At 41.6% G+C, this 21,639-nt stretch overlaps 1 protein-coding gene across 1 annotated transcript in view; it reads right to left on the bottom strand.

Moving 5' to 3' along the window:
- EFHC2 (EF-hand domain containing 2) overlaps positions 1–21,639 on the bottom strand; it is a 192,156-nt gene that overhangs the window by 78,529 nt on the left and 91,988 nt on the right. Inside the window, exons 5-8 of the mRNA XM_008060303.2 lie at positions 21,006–21,257; positions 18,409–18,522; positions 17,723–17,861; positions 9,077–9,242 (exon numbers count right to left, since the gene is read on the bottom strand). Of these exons, the coding sequence (XP_008058494.1) occupies positions 9,077–9,242; positions 17,723–17,861; positions 18,409–18,522; positions 21,006–21,257 (671 nt within the window). The remainder of the gene's footprint in view (positions 1–9,076; positions 9,243–17,722; positions 17,862–18,408; positions 18,523–21,005; positions 21,258–21,639) is intronic.

The following is a 21,639-nucleotide window of genomic DNA, read 5'->3' as shown; positions in this document are numbered from 1 at the left end:
AGTAGCCATTACAAGTCTGTTTTCCAAGGACAAGGACTATGTCTTGCTTATCATTATTTAATATAATACTTTTAACCTTGTAAGTACTCAATAAACGTTCGTAGAAAGTTGTTATAAGATCCATAGAGGTTAGAACTTATACTTGGAATATTATGCATAAAGAGAATAACAGTCTAGTAGGTTGAATAAGGGGTCAAATTCTAGAATTAAAAGTTCCCAAAGTTGATTGCCTGGTCACCAAAGAAATTAATTTGTGATCTGTAAGCAGAAGCATGTCTATGGACATCAGCTAGTGAAAGGTGGACTTCAGGATAAACAGTAAACTCTTGGGGAGATCACTGTAACAAAAATCATTACCCCAAGGAGGCACAAAGGAAAATAAACTGTCTTTAATCGCTTCCCTATCACAACTCTTAAGCAGAGAGGTCTTCCCTTGCAGACTCTCCTATGATGAAATTCATTCTTTCCTTGTGTTGTTCACAGTGATAAAGAAACAAAGTGTTTCTGATCTGCAGAAGCAGAAAATGATTTTTTTCTGTCCCTTTCTCAGACTGTCCAAAAAGAGGGGCTGTAAAAGGCTGACACCAAGATTCCAAGGCTTGAGGCTTGGTGAAACAGAGTGTAGCAGTTCGGAGGGCTGCCCCCAGAACAGTCCTGGCAAAACAGCCAGGTCACCATGTTCTCAGGCTATAGACGGGCCTCATCCAGCACTGGAGGCATCTATACCTTGTCAACCATCTTCATAATTAAATGTATAAGTAGCAAATAGGTTCAGTAGCCCCCTCTCATGAAGGACCCATAACATTGCCAATGCCTGAAATATCACTGAAATAACTGAATGAGATCTAACCTCAGGGAAAATTCACATTATTGAAAATGTAACTTCTTACAACTTACATAAATTTGTGTATATGTTAAGCGTGGGTCTGTTACATGTTCAATATGCAACCTTTTACAGCTAATTCTAGTGTTCTGGAGATATCAATCAGGAACATAATCTACTCAATAAAATATTTAGACCAGCAGTTCACAGATTTATTGTGTATAAGTCACCTGGGGAGTTTGTTAAATATACAGAATCCAGATTCCTACCCCTAGAGATATGGACTCAGTAGTTAGCCTGCATCTCCAGAAACCTGCATTATTAATAAGCACCCCAGGAGATTCTGATACGGTCGTTCCCAGGGCACACTTTGAGAAGCACTGCAAGTTATCTTCAGATATTTCCTTGACTCATTATTAAACTTCTTGAATATACTTTTTATACTTCACCCTCCAAGCTGACCACTTACTTATACCTTCAGCACCAACCATAATGTTGCACCCAATTTAGTACTATATAGACTTGTACTCCTGGCTGGCTTTTTTCACAATGTGTTTATTCCCATTGCCCGAAAACAAATTATAAATTTCTAGGTCTAGGAGCCATGTCTTAACTTTTTCAACACACAGCCTAGAGTCATCTATAATCACTGCCTTGAGGCTGGGCTTGGTGACTCAGCCTGTAATCCCGCGCCTTGGGAAGCCAAGGTGAGTGAATTGCCTGAGCCCACGGGTTCGAGACTCGCCTGGGCAACGCGGTGAGATCTCATCTCTACAATAAATCAAAAATTAGCCGGGCATGGTAACACAAGCCTGTAGTTCCAGCTGAGGCAGAAGGATCGCTGGAGCCCAGCAGGTCGAGGCTGCGGTGGCCGGGAGTGACCACTGCACGCCAGTCTGGGCAACAGAGTGAGACTCCAACTCAAAAAAAAGAAAAAAAAAATCACTGCCTTGAATTCTTCTCCCATTTTCTCCTAAATCCACTCCCATTAGGTTTGCTCTACCTAAACTGCTCTTGTAAAGATCAACAATGATCTCCACAATGTCAATTCAAATGCTTAATTTTTTTGTCCACATGTAACTTGACCAATCAGCAGCAATTGGCACAAATGATCACTCCTTCTTCTGTGATAATCCTGTTTCACTTGGCTTCCGGGGTCCTGAATTCTCTTGGTTTTGCTCCTATCTCCTTGTTTGCTCCATTTTAGTCTTTTGCTAGTTCTCTTTTCCCCAACCTCTTAATTTGAGGTGTTTCAGGGTATTCCTTGGTCATGTTCATCTCTATGCAATTACTTCCTTAGTGATCTCATCCAGTTCAAGGCTTTAATACAAGTTGGCATTATGGCTTTAAATACCATCTAAATGCTGATAGCTTTCAAATTTATATCTCTAGCTCAGTCCTCTCTCTCCTGAACCCCATACTCACACATATATCCAACTGCCTATACAGTATCTCCACTTAATATCTGATAGACATCCCAAACTTAACTTGTTCTAGAGCTGAATGTCTGCTCTTACCCCCAAACCTACTCTTTCTACAGTCATTCTCATCTCAGTAGATGCCAACTCCATCTTTCCATTTACTTAGGTCAAAACACTGAGAATCTTCACCCTTAGTTCCTTAATTCTTTCATACCTGATATCCAATCTGTTAGGAAATTCTACTGGCCCTGCCTTCAAAATATTTCCAGAATCTGCTGTTTAATCTCATCCCTTCCAATGCACTCACCCAGATCTGAGTCACTTTCTCTTGGACAACTGCAGCAGTTTTGTCTGTCTGTATTTTAATTTTTAATTTTAAAGATGTGGGGTACAATTCAGGGTTAGGTATACAAATGTTCATTATGCAGGTACCCTTGCTGATGAGGTGTGTCCCTCCCTCCCCTAGCAGTTTCCCACTACTGCCAATCGCGCCCCCGCCCTCCCCTGGCAGTTTCCCACTACTGCCAATCCCTTTTTTTTAGTTATAGTATTATTATAGTTCAAGGACAGCTTATGAGTGAGAACATGTGATACTCGGTTCTTTGTTTCTGTGATAAATCACTCAGTATTATAGTCTCTAAGTCCATTCACGTTGCTGCGAAGTTCATAATTTTGTCCTTCTTTATGACTGATAATATTCCATCATGTATACATACCACATTTTTTAAATCCAGTCCTCTTTCAGTGGGCAGTACAGTTGGTTCCACATTTTTGCTATTATAAATAATGCTGCAATAAACATGCGTGTGCAGTTATCTTTTTCATAGTGATTTGAGTTCCTCTGGGCAAATTCCCAGTAGGGGGATTACGGGGTCAGATCTTTTAGGCATCGCCACACTGTTTTCCACAGAGGCAGTACTAGTTTACACTCCTACCAACAATGTAGAAGTTTTCCCTTTTCTCTGCATCTTCACCAGCAGCTGTTTTTGAGTTATTGATGATGGCCATCCTGACTGGAGTTAGGTGGTATCTCAGTGTAGTTTTAATTTGCATTTCTTTGATGACTAGTGAGGTTGAGCATTTTTTCATGTATCTGTTGGCTGCTCGTGTGTCTTCTTTTGAGAAGTGTCTATTCATATCTTTTGCCTACTTTGTAATGGGGCTGTTTGTTTTTTTCTTTTTGGCACATTTGAGTTCCCTGTGGATCCTAGATGTTAGGCCTTTGTCAGATAAACAGAAGGCAAATATTTTTTCCCAGTCTGTGGGTTGTATCCCCGCTCTCTCAGTGGTTTCTTTGGCTTTGCAGAAGCTTGTCGGTTTGATGAGGTCACATTGTCTATCTTATCTCTTATGGCATGGGCTCTTGCTGGTTTTGATCAAGAATTGGTTGCCAGTTCCAATTTCCATAAGGGTGTTTCCTGAGTTTTCTAATGGTATTTCAATTTGAGGTTTTACATTTAGGTCTTTGATTCATTTCATTCACAGTTGATTTTTGTGTATGGTGATAGGTAGGGGTCTTGTTTCAATCTTCTGCATGTGGTCAGCCAGTTTTCCCAGCACCATTTACTGAATATGTTCTCCTCTCCCCAGTGGTTGATGGTGGAGGCTTTGTCAAAGATGAATTGGTTGAGAAATTGAGGTTTTGCTTCTGGAATCTCTATCCTCTTCCATTGGTCTATATGCCTGTTCTTGTACCAATACCAGGTTGTTTTGATTATTGTAGCTTTATAATAAAGCTTAAAGTCTGGAAGTATGATGTCTCCCGCTTTGTTTTTTTGTTTTGTTTTGTTTTGTTTTTGCTGAGGATTGTTTTGGCTATCTGTGGTCGTTTTTCCATATGAATTCCTGCTTTGTCGTTTCCAGGTCTGAGAAGAATGCTGCTGGTAATTTAATGGGTATTATGTAAAATCTGTAGACTGCCTTGGTTAGGATGGACATCTTAACAATGTCAATTCTTCCAATCCATGAGCATGGAATACTTTTCCACTTGTTTGTGTCATCTTTGATTTCTTTGAGCAGTGTTTTATAGTTTTCATCGTAAAGGTCTTTGACTTCTCTGGTTAGGAAGATGCCAAGGTATTTCTTTTTTGTGTGTGTGGCTATTATGAATGGGATTGTGCTTTTTATTGGGGTTTCTGTTTGTTCATTGTTGGTGTATAGGAATGCAACTGACTTGCACATTTAGTTTATACCCTGAGACTTTTCCAAAGTTAGTGCAAAGAGGCTTCTGACAGATTTCCTTGGGTTTTTGAGGTATAGAATCATGTCGCCTGCAAAGAGGGATAACTTCTTAACTGGTCTTTCCTTCCACCATTACCTATTTATAGTACACTCTCAACATTTCACTAGAGTGATTCTTTTAATATGTAAATCTGCTCAAGTCACTTTTCTGCTCAAATCTCCCAATGGCCTCCTTATCATTCAAAGTCAAAAGTATCCTTAAACAAGGCCATATGTGATCTGATCCCTTATTCCCTCTTACCTCATCTCTATGTGCTCTGCCCTTTACTCATCTACTCTATCCACATCACCCTCCTGGGTGTTTCTTGCACATCCCAAGTATGCTTCTCACTCAGAGCCTTTCCTCTGACTGTACCTTCTGCTTGGAGCATATTTCCTCTCCTGAATAAGGTCTACCTTGACCACACTACAGTAAGTTGCAACCAGGGGTGTTCCTCAGCCCCATATTCCCAGTTCCTTTTATTCTTTTCATTGTAACTTAACACTTTCCTTGTTTTTATGGTAATTAACACCTTCTAAATACTATTTAATTTACTTATGCATGACCTTTACCATTTATTGTCTACCTCCCACAACTAGAACATATAAGCTCTGCGGGGACAGAGTTTGGGTCTTTTTTACTTACTGATATATCCCAAGCACCTAGATTAGTGTTTGGCAAACAGCAGTGATTCAGAAAATATTTGTTCACTAAGAAAATGAACAGGTCAGGCATGGTAGCTCAAGCCTGTAATCCCAGCACTTTGGGAGGCCGAGGTGAGGGGATTGCCTGAGCCCACAGGCTCGAGAACAACCTGGGCAACTTGGCAAGACCTCATCTCAACAATAAATCAAAAAATTAGCCAGGTGTGGTGGCACGCACCTGTAGTTCCAGCTACTTGGAAGGCTGAGGCGCAAGGATCGCTGGGGTGGCCATAAGTGTGCCACTGCACTTCAGCCTGGGCGACAGAATGAGATTCCAGCTCAAAAAAAGAAAAAGAAAAAGAAAATGAATGGCTTACCCAGGGCTATATACCTACTATAAACTTCAAAAATAGCTAGAGCTACAGAGTCTTGTGGTTGGAAGATACATGAAGGCTTGTTTTTATTGATGGGGGAAAAAAACTTTTAAAGAGGGAAAAAAATGACTGACAGGTACAGCAGGTGGATGATCTGAAACAAGTCAGAGATTAAGATTAAACCATGGCCAGGCTCAGTGGCTCAGCCCGTAATCTCAGAACTTTAGGAGGCCAAGGTGAGTGGATTGCCTGAGCCTGCGGGTTCGAGACAAGCCCAGACAACTTGGTGAGACCTCGTCTCTTCAATAAAATAAAAACATGGTAGCGCATGTCTGCAGTTCCAGCTACTCAGAAGGCTGAGGTGGAAGGATTGCCAGAGCCCAGCAGGTCAATGCCGGAGTGGCCGTGAGCTTGCATGCCACTACTACACTCCAGCCTGGGTGAAGGAGTGAGACTCCAACTCAAAAAAAAAAAAAAAGATTAAACCATGAATTTGTGGATTCTGTGTGGTTATGAACAGCACAAGTCTGGGATAATAGCTTTCCTGACGGGAAGTCAGCTGTCTCTTCTATCCATGATTAATAACTAGATGAGTGAATATTTATTCTATTTACTCATTTACTCACCCACTCTTTCTCTTATTAGACAAAAATATTTATTAAGCCACCAGTATGTAGCCAACACCATTCTAACTCTTAGGGAAGCAATAAAGTCAGTCCCTGCCTTCAAAGAGCTTTTGATCGAGGAGGAGCTCACGAATTACATAAACAAGTAATTACCATGTTCTGCAATAAGTACAGATTTTGTGGGGAAAAAAGGTGAACTTCAGAAGTCAGATCTCCCTGGTTCAACTAGTTCAATTAAAACTAGTTCAACTAGTTCAATTAGTTCAACTAGTTCAACTAAAATGAACTGTGTCAGCTTGGGCAAGTTGCATAGCCTCTCTGAGTCTCTGTTTCCTCATGTGAAGCAGTTAGCACACAGTAACCACTAATTGCTTATTAGAAGCAGTGATATCATTATTAGAGACATGATCAGCAGACTATTGTGGGCATGCAAAGAACAAAGTAACTATTTCAGCCTGATGCAGCAAGTAAGATATTATGCTAGTTCTCCCGATTCAGTTAGACAATCTTCCCAGCAGGCCACCACTGTGATGTTTATTCAGACAATAAAGATCTTCATGTCCATCAAAAGCCTCGTATGCTTTAAGTGAAATGATTTCCTCCAACAACTCACAGTAGATCAGCATTAATCTCAGAAACAACAATGGCATCCAGTACATTTTAAAATAATATGTATAATCAACATGTCATACAATTTTGTGTCTCAATTCAGTTTCCTTATCTGTATTAAAAACTATTCTTTATATGTTTTGTGAGATCATCTTCTTTAGGTTCTCACAGTTTTAAAATCTTGGGTTATTCAAACTCATGTATAAGTCTCCTGCTGAATGTGCTAGTTACTATGGAAACATCGTCACTGTGTGGGAGGAGCTTGAGGAAAATGTATTCCTGGCACAGAACAAGCAGTGGACAGAAAGAATGAAATGAGAGACCATTTGTGCTTATAAGACCATCTTCCAGTCAGAACAGCATGACAAGAACATGGAATGCTGTCTACAGTCAATGTTCTGTGGGCAAGTTTACACAGTGTAGACTGAAAGAGAGACTAAGTCAACTACCCACAAAGAGCTGTTTTCCCCTGGGTTCCAGGAGCAACACCCTGGGTAGTATTTCATCTTGTTTACTTACAAGAAAAATTCCCTCTCCTTTTACAATAGGGACATTCTTCCTTTCCACCTCCTTCGGGTGGCTGTCCTTAAAAACAACAGTTAACAAAAAGTGTGCATCAAAAGTCCTACCCTGGAACTTCACTGACAACACCATTCTCAATAAAGGAGGATAGAGTATAAATAGGTGTCCTCCTTATGTGATCAAAATCAGTGGTTCTCAAACACTGGTGTGTCTTCGAATCTGGTGGAGAGCTTGAGAAAACGCAGAGTGCTGGGGTCTTCCCCCAGAGCTTCTGTCTCAGTGGGTCTGGGAGAGGCAAAAGAATTAGCATGTCTAAGTACAGGGACCACACTTTAAGTGGCATCAGTTATAAAACTTAAAAATAAAACATTAAAGTTTTTAAAAATTAAGGATTATTTCTTGAAATTCAAAGGACATCATGTCATGCCAATGGCAGACTTCCAGACAGTCTATACAATTCTTAATAATAGATTTTTAAGCCAGGCTTAATGGCTCAGCCTGTAATCCTGCACTTTGGGAGGCTGAGGTGAGTGGATTGCCTGAGCCCACAGGTTCGAGACCCGCCTGGGCAACTTGGCGAGACCTCATCTCTACAATAAATCAAAAAATCAGCCAGGCGTGGTAGCGCGCGCCTGCAGTTCCAGCTACTTGGAAGGCTAAGGCGGAAGGATTGCCGGAGCCCAGCAGGTCGAGGCTGCAGTGGCCGGGAGTGGCCACTGCACTCCAGTCTGTGCGACAGAGTGAGACTCCAACTCAAAAAAAAAAAAAATAGATTTTTACAAATATAACAGAATTATTATTCCCTCTCCTTCAAAATATTCTACAACAGCATCTGATCCCAATCGATTGTATCAAATTCAGGATGTTATTTTTTTGTCTTCTTCTCGTCTTACTACATGTTCCCTTCATCATTTTTTTCCTCCCAAGATCTCCTCATCCATTACTTCCCTCATCAAGGCTAAAAAATGCAATTTTTAGCCTGTATCCTATTCAAGCACCCTTTCTCTAGGGTTTGCTCTCCCTGCAGAAGCAAAAGGTAGCCATGGGCTATGCCCACACTCTATACAGATTTTTCCTCATGTATATTAGACATACTTTTGAAAGTCCATCATTTAAAATTATATTCAGTCACATGAGAAATCTATGGTTACTGACCTCAATCAAACTCTCAAGTGAAAACAGTAACATAAATTGCCAAACAGCATTTTGAAAAACACTTACAAATCACTGAAATCTCTATAGCAGGGGTTGTTAAACCACCCGTCGGTGGGCTAAATCCAGCAGGCCACCTGTTTTTGTATGACCTTTGAGCTAAGAATGGTTTTTACATGCTTAAAAGGTTGAAAAATTATCAAAGTAAGAATATTTCGTGATATGTAAAAATTACATGAAATTCAAATATCAGTGGTCCATAAAAAAAAGTTTTAATGGAACACAGTCACAAATTTGTTTACATTCTGTCTGTGGCTGCTTTCACGCTACAACGGCAGATCTGAGTGATTGTGACAGACACCGTATGGCCCACAAAGCCAAAAAAATTTACTATCTGACCCTTTAAGAAAAAGCTTGCTGACCCCTACTCTACATCTTTTCCTAGGGACCATCTTCAGGAGGCAGACAGACAGACAGATAGATAAATACAGAAAGGCAACATAGATTGGGGATAATATAACTTTAGAGGCCTCTAGATGACATTTATTAAAATAAGCACTCAAGCAAGAATCTGTTAATATGTGCATGTTAATCAACTTCATTAAAAAGTTATAATAATGTCTCCTTGGACTTGAAATTCGATGAGCTGGGAAAGACTGAACTAATCATAGTTCCCTCAAGTACCTGTCTTTTTCCATGAATTTCTTGAAGTTCTTCCGATAAGGTGTAGGCTTGAGGGTTATGCAGGAACGGAGAGAATCCTCTTCAGAACCAAAGCCAGTATAAGGTGGAAATTTCCTTTCTATTTTTGGAGGAGGAGGAAGCTTATATGGAATCGAGGTAAAGTTCTCTATAACAAAACAAAGGCAAAAAAAAATCAATATTTTTTCTTTGCTCTGATTAGGGCTGTTTTGAAAGGTTTGTTATGTTTTCAAGATGAACATGGAGACCTTTGTAGACTATTTTAAACTCTTTCAAACAAAACACAGCAAATCCTATGAGAGTAGCTTTCAATCATGTTTACAAAAACCACAGAACTCACTTAATAATCGCCATTGGTTCAAAAGAAAAAACAAAATCTGTCTATGTCAAATAAGTAAACATTTATCTTTTGTCATCACATCCCCACTTCTGAATATTTTTTGTTCTTCTCTCATTTTTCCAATAATATGAAAATTCAAACTTGAAACTTTATGCCACCCGTTCCATATTTTAACCCATAATTTAGCCCTCTCCTATCTCAGTCAACACTCACAAATAAAATTCTTTTCCAAACAAAACTGACTCCTGACTATTCACCTTTACCCTTCCTCATCTGCCATCTCTTCCTAATACACCAACTTTTTGAGCACTCTCCCTTGCCTCCAACTCAACTCCAGGTCATGGCACTTCACTATCTCCTTCAAAAATAAACACTAGAACGAAACTTCCTTTTCCTCACCAGCCACTGCCCCAGGTTACTCTTGTTACTGCCCAAAAAAAGACTGCAACTGTACACAAATGCAAGGAAGCAAACAAAGAAAGAAAAAAAAAAAGTTTTCAAAGGATCCAACTGCCTAGTCTCTCAAAGACAGTGCTAAGTGGTAAATACTGTTGATTTTATGTATCGATTTATCATCTGTGAGGAAGTAGAGGTGGAGAGAGAGCTGGGGACATATTTGTAATAGCCTAGGAGTTTTTAGACACTCATTCGTGAGGCTGTGCAATGTCTGAGAAGCAACTGTGCTTTCCAGAGCAAATAACATATTGACCTGATCTATTCAAGCCACTGTGTTTGTCCCCAACACAAATAGCAATGATGCCAGTATCTTTCCTAAAACAAGACAAAACAAAACAAACCCCCATAGAATCCACTTCCTACTACTTCCCTAAGCTTGAGTTTCCATTCGTGAATGAAAGAAGTTCTATATAAGCAAATACTTCCTTTTTCGTTGTCAACATTCTAATGGAAGGAAGAGTACAAATTTTAGTGCACACCTCCAAAAGAGAAAATGTGCATCAATTTGTCATCGAAGACAACCTAACTCTTAACATTGAGGTAGTTTGTTTGTTTTGTTTTGTTTACTGATTGATCAAAAGGCTAAGGGTTTCAGGCCCTTTCTGATTGATTTGAAAACATTTTCTGCTTTCATATTTCCATAAACTTCCTAGCAGCCTTCGTGCGAAATTTCCCCAAGCATAATACCCAAAAGAATACTGTTCCATCCTAACAGAAACTGCTCACAGCAGACATGTTGACAAACAGAACGCCATCAGATATTTCTCACTGACTCGGTAAAAGGGTATGATAGCCAGACTACTAGTACAGAAGTGACTTGTGAGCTTCTTCTATTGCTATTTTTGTGGTGATTAAAGAAGAGTCTTGGAAATAAAGAAGAATGTTCATATCTTGAAATTAGGCAGAATTGCAAACTTTATCATTGCTAAATTTTATAGTGAACACATCACTGTTTGGTACCTTCATTTCAGAGAGAGTACCAGAGCCATGGTAGGAGAACTCTATGTGATTATTAGAAAATTGGGGCCCAAGTACTTTCTTATAAGAGGGTACATATACATACAACCCTATACACCAATCTGAACAGTCTAACAAAAGAGGACACAAATTAAATCACAAAGTAATTAAGAATGCATTCTATACTTCTCAAAATTACAAGGTTTATAACACAGTGTTGTTTTCTCAACCACATAATTTTTGCAACAGATTTAAGTAACAAAAGGACCAATTTACAGCTTTCTTCTGCACCCACAGTGCCATCTAGTGTATAAAAGCTGAGAACTGTTCCACACAATCATGCCTGACTTTTATAACACCACATCCATCTCTTTGGAAACTCTGACTCAAGATCCAACTTGAAATCACATTTCTCTGGGTAATTTGCAAACAGTCTCAAAGCTTTCGATTCCCACCTAAATGACAAGTTACTGACTTTGGTTTTCCATCATCTTAGCATCCATTTTAGGTGTTCAAAAATATTCATTGACAAATGAAAAGTAAATACCTTTATACAAAGCATCTTCCCAAATGTCTTCTTCAACTGATGCTCTGCTAGATCCTAAGATATATCTGTCTTTCAAATCGTCTCCTTCCTCTAATTCCAAGTGACTTGTAAAAACATATATATATATATTGAATACCTACTCATGACTGATTAAATTCCAACAACTGGTCGAGAGAAGATATGTCTTTAAAAGGAGTCTTAATTTACCTTGTTGGTGATTTTATATTCACTGTCTCAGTTGGGAGGACTACTGGAAAAAGCCTTCAATTATCTCAAAGTTCATCTCTTATGTTCTAGTAGCCTAGAGACAGATCCAAATTTTGGGAGGCTAGAAGCTTACATATAATTTGAGTGAAGCTGTTCCAGACAAACAATGCCAAATTATTATACAAAATTAGGCTGGGACCTTGAACTGGGGCCCCTGCAAAGGAAGAATGCTAAAAAAATTAAGCTTCAGCTGGGCTCGGTGGCTCAGCCTGTAATCCCGCGCCTTTGGGAGGCTGAGGTGAGTGGATTGCCTGAGCCTGCGGTTCGAGACTCGCCTGGACAGCGAGACCTCATCTCTATAATAAATCAAAAAATCAGCCGGGCGTGGTAGCGCATGCCTGTAATTCCGGCTATTCGGAAGACTGAGGCGGAAGGATCGCCGGAGCCCAGCAGGTCGAGGCTGTGGTGGCCGGGAGCGGACACTGCACTCCAGTCTGGGTGACAGAGTGAGACTCCAACTCAAAAAAAAAAAATTACGCTTCATGAACTTCACAATAAATCCATCTCTGCTTGTACTCAATACCCTGGTCAAATGATTTCAGTGAAACTGAAATTAGTTAATCATATCATGTTAGAGCTACAAAATCCTTAGGAATTCTCTAATCCTAAACTAGAAGCAAAATTTGTTAGGTCCATCAAGGCCATGTGGTGAGACCAGTAACCAATTCTATCCCTTTGCTGCCAATTAGAGTAGCCAGTTTGCTCAAATGATCATTCAACTCTTATCCTGGATGTCCTGCTGATTCCAGCACCAAAAGTTCAGAGATGGCCAGAAATGACTACACAAAATGTAAGGTGCTTTAATTTCAATATAGCTTAATAAGTGTTCAAAAGCAATGGGAATGAACAATCCTCACTAGTTTGGTTGTCCCAGCCACTAAGAATCAACAAGAAAGTCTTAGCCAGACTCAGTGGCTCAGCCTGTAATCTCGCACCTTGGGAGGCTGAGGTTAGTGGATTGCCTGAGCCCGCGAGTTCGAGACCCGCCTGGGCAACTTGGCGAGACCTCATATCTACCATAAATCAAAAATCAGCCGGGCGGGGTAATGCACGCCTGTAGTTCCAGCTACTTGGAAGGCTGAGGCGGAAGGATTGCCGGAGTCCAGCAGGTCCAGGCTGCAGTGGCCGGGAGCAGCCACTGCACTCCAGTCTGGGCGACAGAGTGAGACTCAAAAAAAAAAAGAAAGAAAGAAAGTCCTCTTATAGACAAAGAAATAATAACCCAAGGCAGAAATTTCTAGGTAAGAACAGTTTACATTCAAATCTCTGTCCCTTTAGTGAAAGAAACACAAGCTGGAGCCCCTGAAGCCTTTTCCAACCTTCATGCTATAGGGAAGATCGACAGACCTCCATCTGCCAGTCCTTGTTCATTCACATGAAATAATGAGGGAGTGACATGTTACAGCCCAGCAGGCGAGCCAAGGCCAGCAGGATGGCAAAGCTGCCTGATGGTGGGGTCACACTGCACTGTTAAATGGAAGAAATCTATAGAATCGCCTTCTCCTTAGAATCCTTAAATACCATGACAGAATCTCATCTTTTTAAGAGTCAGATTGGGTTTTACACAAAGGCTCAAATGTCTCTTGGAATTCTATCAAGTCCTCTGCTTCTACATAAATAGAAAGGTTATCAACGCACCTTTCTTGGGACTGTAGCCAATACCTTCTCTTTGCGATTTTTCTCCCTCAAAATATATTGGGATGTCATTGGATAAGAGAAGGTACTAAAGCACCAAAGCTACACACTACATTAGAAATTTCCCCCTTGGCCAGCACAATGGCTCACACCTGTAATCCCAGCACTTCAGGACACCAAGGCAAGAGGATTGTTTGAGGCTAGGCATTCAAGACAATAGGCAACACAACGAGACCCCCATCTCTCCAAGTTTTTTAAAAAATTAGCCAGGCATGATGGCACCTGCCTATAGTCCTAGTTACTTGAGAGGCTGACATGGGAGGATCCCTTGAGCCCAGGAAGGCTGTAGGGAGCTACAATCATACCACTGTACTCTAGACTGGGTGACAGAGTTGAGACCCTGCCTCTAAAGAAATAAAAATAAGCCAGGTGCGGTGGCTCATACCTGTAATCCCAGCACTTTGGGAGGCAAAGGTGAGAGGATTGCCTGAGCCCAGGGGTCAAGACCAGCCTGGGCAACTTGGCGAGACCTCATCTCTACAATAAATCAATAAATTAACCAGGTGTGGTGGGGCTCTTGCCTGTAGTTCCAGCTACTTGGAAGACTGAGGCAGAAGGATCACCTGAGCCCAGCAGGTTGAGGCTGTGGCGGTCATGAATGTGCCACTGCACTCCAGCCTGGGCGACAAAGACTCTAACTCAAAATAATAAAACAAACAAATTAAATAACTCTTCCTCTGGCTTCCTGCTAGAGAGGTCCCTAGAAGAGTTTCTGGTACCTGTCAGCTCTGTCCTATGTAGTACACAGTGGAGACAGGCGTTCCATTGACGATTATAGACAAGGAAGGAAATGTAACCACAATTATGGACAGACCACAATTATTGATAGGACTCTATCCTGGTTTAGGCTTTAAGGATACCAAAACATAATGCATAAACTTTGGTCAGTCTTATAAATTTTTAGGACCAGATGAATCATAAACAAAATTAAGAGGCCACAAATAACTGTATCTAAGTAACATTAAGTATATTAATCTAACCATATCCAAAAAATCAGGAAAAGAAAATGTAAAGATTATCAGAGGCCGGACTCAGTGGCTCAGCCTGTAATCCCAGCACTTTGGGAGGCCGAGGTGAGTGGATTGTCTGAGCCCGCGGGTTTGAGACCCGCCTGGGCAACTTGGCGAGACCTCATCTCTACAATAAATCAAAAATTAGCCGGGCGTGGTAGCGTGCGCCTGTAGTTTCAGCTACTTGGAAGGCTGAGACGGAAGGATCGCCGGAGCCCAGCAGGTCGAGGCTGCGGTGGCCGGGAGTGGCCACTGCACTCCCGTCTGAGTGACAGAGTGAGACTCCAACTCAAAAAAAAAAAAAAAAAGATTATCAGAGAATAATGATTCACTTCTCCCTCACCCCATCATAGATATAATTTCTAATCTTTAGTTACATTAAGTACACTGTTAGAACTCAAGAAATGTTGTGTAATAATAGTCTGTTAAACAGGATACTTTAACATATGTTATGAGAAATATAAAAAGTCAGTGTGACTATGAAATGCATCATAACTTTACATTTGCATAATGTACTGTTTAAATGCATAATGCCAGGCTATATTAGCTTTAAAGGTACAGACTACTTTTTTTTACCTAATATAATGAGTCGATAGAATGAACAAAATAAGTGAGCATAAAGAAATTAAATACTAGGACTCAACTGCAATGGACCATAGGACATTTGAAGCTGATACATTTACCCAGAATAGCTAGATTTGGAGCACACCAAGAAATTCACACTGTCTCGGAAAATTTTCTATAAAAGGTTCTAAGACACTAACAATGTGCCAAGTCTCTCTCTCTCCATTAGGACACTCATTTTCCCAATTGCAACTTTTCATCTTCTCAAAATCAAGTTGAAAGACAAATATCAGCCGGGCTCGGTGGCTCAGCCCGTAATCCCGCGCCTTGGGAGGCTGAGGTGAGTGGATTGCCTGAGCCTGCGGGTTTGAGATCTGCCTGGGCAACTTGGTGAGACCTCATCTCTACAATAAATCAAAAAAAATTAGCCAGACGTGGTAGCACGCACCTGTAATTCCAGCAATTTGGAAGGCTGAGGCGGAAGGATTGCCAGAGCCCAGCAGGTTGAGGCTGTGGTGGCCGGGAGCAGCCACTACACTCCAGTCTGCTGGGCGACAGAGTGAGACTCCAACTCAAAATAAATAAATAAATAAAATGTTTCCTTTAAAAAAAAAAAAAGACAGACAGACAAATATCAACCAAACATTATGATTTATGTTTAAGAAATCAGCCAGGTGCAGTGGCTCATGTCTGTAATCCCAGCATTCTGGGAGGCTAAGGCAGGAGAATTGCTTGAGCCTAGAAGTTTGAGACCAGCCTGGGAAACAGCAAGACCTCGCTTCTACAAAAAGTCAAAAAAATTACCCTGGTGTGGTGGCATGCACCTAAAGTTCGAGTTACTTGAAGTGCTAAGGCAGATGGATCACCTCAGCCCAGGAGGCCAAGTCTGTGGTGAGCTTTGATCATGCCTCTGCACTCCAGCCTGGGCGACAGAATGAGACCTTAACTCAAAAAAAAAAAAGCAAAAGAAATTATATAATGTTTTGGAACCTTCACCATACCTTTCACATTAAGGTAATCTTCAGATGTAAAATGTGGTTTTCTGTGACCCATCTATATCTATATCTAACTCTATCTCTATTGATTCTAAACAGGCATCCACGTTTATTAAAGGCCAAATTCTTCTCCCCAACAGTCTAAGGGCCACAAGCAGCATCTTTACAGCAGCTACCACCTACACATTCCTGGCTGCCTTGTACACAGTTCCCAGCATAAATTTGCCCAACTGTGTCCACAAAAGGGGACTAATTTTAGAAAATAAAATAAGAAGAGACCATCAATTTGGCTCCTGTAGAGCCCACACAGTTTCACTAGTTTGGTATACAATGCAGTGGAACAAATTTCCTTAATGAACCTAACAGTGAAACTGAAAGTCTTTTTACTCAAACCTCTTCGTGTGCCTTCTCTCACAATATAAAGATTCCCATGAGACTGGGAACACTACACCATAAGGACAGCAAGACATATAAGGTGAGCCTCGTCTCATTCTAGAAGCAAAACACCTTCCTTGTCTTTTAAGAAGCTGTGGTTGGCTGGGCACAGTGGATCACACCTATAATCCCAGCACTTTGAGAGGCCGAGGCAAGAGGATTGCCTGAGCCCAGGGGGTTCAAGACCAGGCTGGGCAACTTGGTGAGACCTTGTCTCTACAATACATCAAAAAATTAGTTGGGCATGGTAGCACGCACCTGTAGATCCACTACTTGGAAGGCTGAGACAGAAGAATCGCCTGAGACCACCAGGTTAAGGCTGCGGTGGCCGTGAACGTGCCACTGCACTCCAGCCTAGATGATTGAGTGAGAGACTCCGACTCAAAAAACAAAAAATAAAAAGAAGCTGGTTGCTTCTGGCTTCCATCCAACCTTTGGGGAAGTGGGTTCATATGAATACACCAAGGTTCAGAGCGAAGTCTAGGACTAAGCAACCCCCACCCCAGCTCTAAGTCCCAACTGGGAGGTCAGCAATTCTCATCAACTACCACCAGCAGCCGGTACCTGGAGCCTCAGCCAGAGGGCCTAGGAGCTGGGTGGCAGATTCTCAGAAGACTGTGAGTGGGAGTTTAACAAATGAGGTTTATGTTTTAGGTTTCACATTACGTCCTTTGCCTGTTTCCAGGACTAACATAATACCATGTTACAAGGTATAGGTCTCAGCTTCCCTTCCAGCCTAGAAACCTCTTACACACCTCTGTATCTCCTAAGTCTACTGTGATGATCAACATATAATAGGTGCTTAATAAATCACTGGTTTTCATTCAGAACTAAACTAACCTGATTGGAATGGCATTGAAATTTAAGAAGAGAAAAGCTGGAAACCTGGTTAAGCCTCACCAGGAAAGGTGCAGCAAATTGGCAGAACAGAATTTTCTAAAGAACTCATATAAGTATATCCATTGTGGTAAGCAAGAATTAAGAGAAAGGTTTTTATTTCAATTGCTCAGTCAAAACATTTACCGCAAATTATAGTGAGGCAGAGAACCATAGGGGAAAATGGAAAACCCTGGCATCAGGCAGACAAGCTCAAATCTTGGCTCACCCTTTGCTCACTCCATGACCTTGGACTAATGCGCCCTTTTTAAGCAGTGGTTTCTTCACCTCTAAAATGCAGATAATGACCCTACCTGTAAAGAATTGTTGTTAGGAGTAGATAAGACAACAAATACCTGGAAGACAGCAAATGTACAATAAATGATAGATATTATTAGCTTAGCATTTGAAATTAGAAAATAAAATCTCAACTAAGGAACAAAGAGTCTTTTTAAACATGTTCCAATTGACATACATGTAACTTACCAACTCCATATTTAGACTTATAATAAGACTTCGTAAATTCATCACAATCGCAAAGGAGAACTTTTCTTCCCCAAACATTGATGGTGATTCCTACAGACAGGTCACTATCTTTGTAAAACTCTTGATCTAATTTTCCCAGCTAATAAAAACAAAGGAACACAGCATTAGCACCATGACCCTTCCAAAGAACTAGACACCCCTTCCCAGAGAAAAACAAAAACCTTTAATCATATCATTTATAACTAAATTTTTAAAATCAAATCAAAAGGTAATCAGTTGACATTAATTTTTTTTTTTTTAGTTGGAGTCTCACTCTGTCGCCTAGACTGGAGTGCAGTGGCCGCTCCCGGCCACCGCAAGCTCGACCTGCTGGGCTCTGGCGATTCTTCCACCTCAGCCTTCCAAGTAGCTGGAACTATAGGCATGCGCTACCACGCCCAGTTAGATATTAATATTTTAAAGCATTATTTGAGCACTGTAGTGCTTGCAAATTCAATGCAATGCATGTATTTATATATGTATTTAAGCATGTTTGTTGTTGATTAAGTAGCAATACAATGCGTATATTTATGTATTTTCATCAATTTAATCCACAACCTCAAAAGAAAGAACTATGTAACTCATTCCATTGTTGAGGTTCCAGGGAAGTCACATTAAAAAGAGTAATAAAACATGAGGCACCTCACCTGGTATTTATCCATCAGATAGCCATCCACTCGGTTCTCTCCCAAGCCACCATACACATTAAGAACTGTTTGATCCGTTATCTGGCCTGGTTGATAGATTCCAGGTGGGCCATACTGGAAGACAAAACCAAAACAAGGTGTGGGTAGAACTTAATCCATCCTCTTTCTCACTTGTAACTCCAGAGCTGGCATAGAGTTGACACTCAATAAATAATTGTAGAGGCCAGGCTCAGTGGCTCAAACTGTAATCCCATGCTTTGGGAGGCCAAGGTGAGTGAATTGCCTGAGGCCGCGGGTTCGAGACCCGCCTGGGCAACTTGGCGAGACCTCATCTCTACAATAAATCAAAAAATTATCAGGGCGTGGTAGCGTGTGCCTGTAGTTCCAGCTACGTGGAAAGCTGAGCACAAGGATTGCCGGAGCCCAGCAGGTCAAGGCTGCGGTGGCCGGGAGCGGCCACTGCACTCCAGTCTGGGCGACCAAGTGAGACTCCAACTCAAAAAAAAAAAAAAAAAACTTGCTGAAATAATGAGTAAAATGAAGTAATTGATGTCAAGTCACACTGCAAAGGTTAGGTATGTCACTATTATTGTATATTTAGCCTATTTTTCAAAGCCATTCTAAAAGCAGGTCTCTCTGGCACCTCCTGGTCGCCCACTGTGCATATCCCAAAGCTCCCTCTGGGACAAATTCCGCCTCCTCTGCCTTCAAGCAACACAGCAGGGCTTTTGGTAGTGGGCTCAGAGAATCTGGGAAAGATTCCTGTGAGGCCAGCAGTTGTTTGTACCAGAATGAGTGTTAACAGTAACTTTTCAGGAGCACTAAGAATTAAATTAAAAGTTACTTTATTCAAGTAAGAAATAAAATATAAGCCGGGCTTGGTGGCTCAGCCTATAATCCTGCGCCTTTGGGAGGCTGAGGTGAGTGGATTGCCTGAGCCCGCGGGTTCGAGACCCGCCTGGGCAGCGAGACCTCATCTCTACAATAAATGAAAAAAAAATCAGCTGGGCATGGTAGCGCATGCCTGTAATTCCGGCTACTCGGAAGGCTGAGGCGGAAGGATCGCCGGAGCCCAGCAGGCGAGGCTGCGGTGGCCGGAAGCGGCCACTGTACTCCAGTCTGGGTGACTGAGTAAGACTCCAACTCAAAAAAAAGAAAAAAGAAAGAAAGAAAATATAACAGAGAGCTGATGAAAAAAACCTTCATGTTTTTATGTGTATTTACTGATGTTTACAGGTCCTCAGGTAGTGTTTCATTTTTTTACTATATTATCACATTTTAGAGATGAGAAACTAAGCTCAGGGAGGTTATGAGATTTGCCCAAGGTCATATAGCTAATAAGGAGCAGACTCGCTTTTTTTTTTTTTGAGTACAAATCTCACTCTGTCGCTCAGGTTGGAGTGCAGTGGCACACTCCTGGTCACTGCAGCCTCGACCTGCTGGGCTCAGGCACCCCTTCTGTCTCAGCCATCCAAGTAGCTGGAACCAAAGGCATGCACCACCATGCCTGGCAAATTTTTTAAATTTATTGTAGAAACAAGGTCTTGCCAAGTTTCCCAGGCTGGTCTCAAACCCCTGAGCTCAGGCAATCTTCTTGCCTCTGCCTCCCAAAGTGCTGGGATTACAGGCATGAGCCACCGTGCCCAGCGCAATTCTAATCCAAGTCTTCTGTCTCTGTGTTTTTTCTGTGGCACCCAAGTTACATTAGCTCTCAAATGGCCATAAATATTTGTAGAAATAAGCCTGACAATTGTTTTTTTTTGAGTTGGAGTCTCACTCTGTCCCGCAGACTGGAGTGCAGTGGCCGCTCCCGGCCACCGCAGCCTCACCTGCTGGGCTCTGGCGATCCTTCCACCTCAGCCTTCTGAGTAGCCGGAATTACAGGCATGCGCTACCACGCCCGGCTGATTTTTTGATTTATTGTAGAGATGAGGTCTCGCTGCCCAGGCGGGTCTCGAACCCGCGGGCTCAGGCAATCCACTCACCTCAGCCTCCCAAAGGTACAGGATTACAGGCTGAGCCACCGAGCCCGGCTGACAATTGTTTTAATAGTAAATAAAATGTAAAAGTCATTATCACCGCTAGTTGGTGACTAGTTGCTACACTCAAAAGAATCACTTCTGTTCACAAACTAGTGTAATGATAGTGAGTGCATGCATACGTGTGTGTGTGTGTGTGTGTGTGTGTGTGTGTGTGTGTGTATTCACAACCCAGACCAACACCTTGGGCTCTCCTGGGTAAATTACAAGGACCACACACCAGTGCCCCATTCAAGGCCATGTGCAATTCTTTCACTAGGGAGTCATTTAATTTCCTAAGACTGATTGTGAACTCAATGATGAATAGTTACTTTCTCATCCATTTTTTTTTCTTTACTTGCCCTAAGTTTAGAATGTTCCAACTCTAATTTATCACATTCTCAGTATTACTTTCATAGATGCATGTTAATAGAAAGCAAAACATGAAAGTTTTCTAAATATTTGCACTAGTATATGGTAACTGTTACCACATAGTCATAACACACAATGTTCCACACAGTGACTTGATCTCTCAGCCCAAAATCAAACTCAGAAAGTGGTTCTGTATTCACCGCTCACCTTGGGTAACTTACTCCTCCGGAGGAACAGTGGTATGGCATCCCGGCCTGAGTTATGTGGCATCACTTCTTTGATTTCAACAGTATCATCAGTCAAGAAATAGTGCAGGACAAGATCTCTACGGTCCCCGAACAGTGAGGCTGAGTCGTCCCACAAGCAGAAGAAACGCAAAACCTTCCTATCATACTGGAGGAACTGTTTCAGAGTGTCGAAGTACTCATAGGGATGTAAGGGCTCCGTGCAGTCTAGCACCTGCAAACAGAGAAAATGTCAGTAGCAGGTGTAGGCTTTGTATAATCACTTCTGAGATGCACGCAATCACACAATATATAAAGATATATTTTGGCCGGGCTCGGTGGCTCAGTCTGTAATCCCAGCACTTTGGGAGGCTGAGGCGAGTGGGTTAACTGAGCCCGTGGGTTCAAGACCAGCCTGGTGAAGTTGGCAAGAGTTCGTCTCTACAGTAAATTTTTAAGAAAAAATTAGCCGGACATGGTAGCACACCTGTAGTTCTGGCCACTTGGAAGGCCGAAGCAGAAGAATTGTCAGAGCCCAGAGGGTCGACGCTGGGGTGGCCATTAAGGTGTCACTGCACTCCAGTCTGGGTGACAGAGTGAAACACCAACTCAAAAAA

Source organism: Carlito syrichta, unplaced genomic scaffold, assembly GCF_000164805.1.
Source record: "Carlito syrichta isolate Samal-C Ts95f unplaced genomic scaffold, Tarsius_syrichta-2.0.1 Scaffold304588, whole genome shotgun sequence".
Classification (NCBI taxonomy): Eukaryota; Metazoa; Chordata; class Mammalia; order Primates; family Tarsiidae; genus Carlito; species Carlito syrichta.
This window is presented reverse-complemented; position numbering and strand designations above follow the sequence as displayed.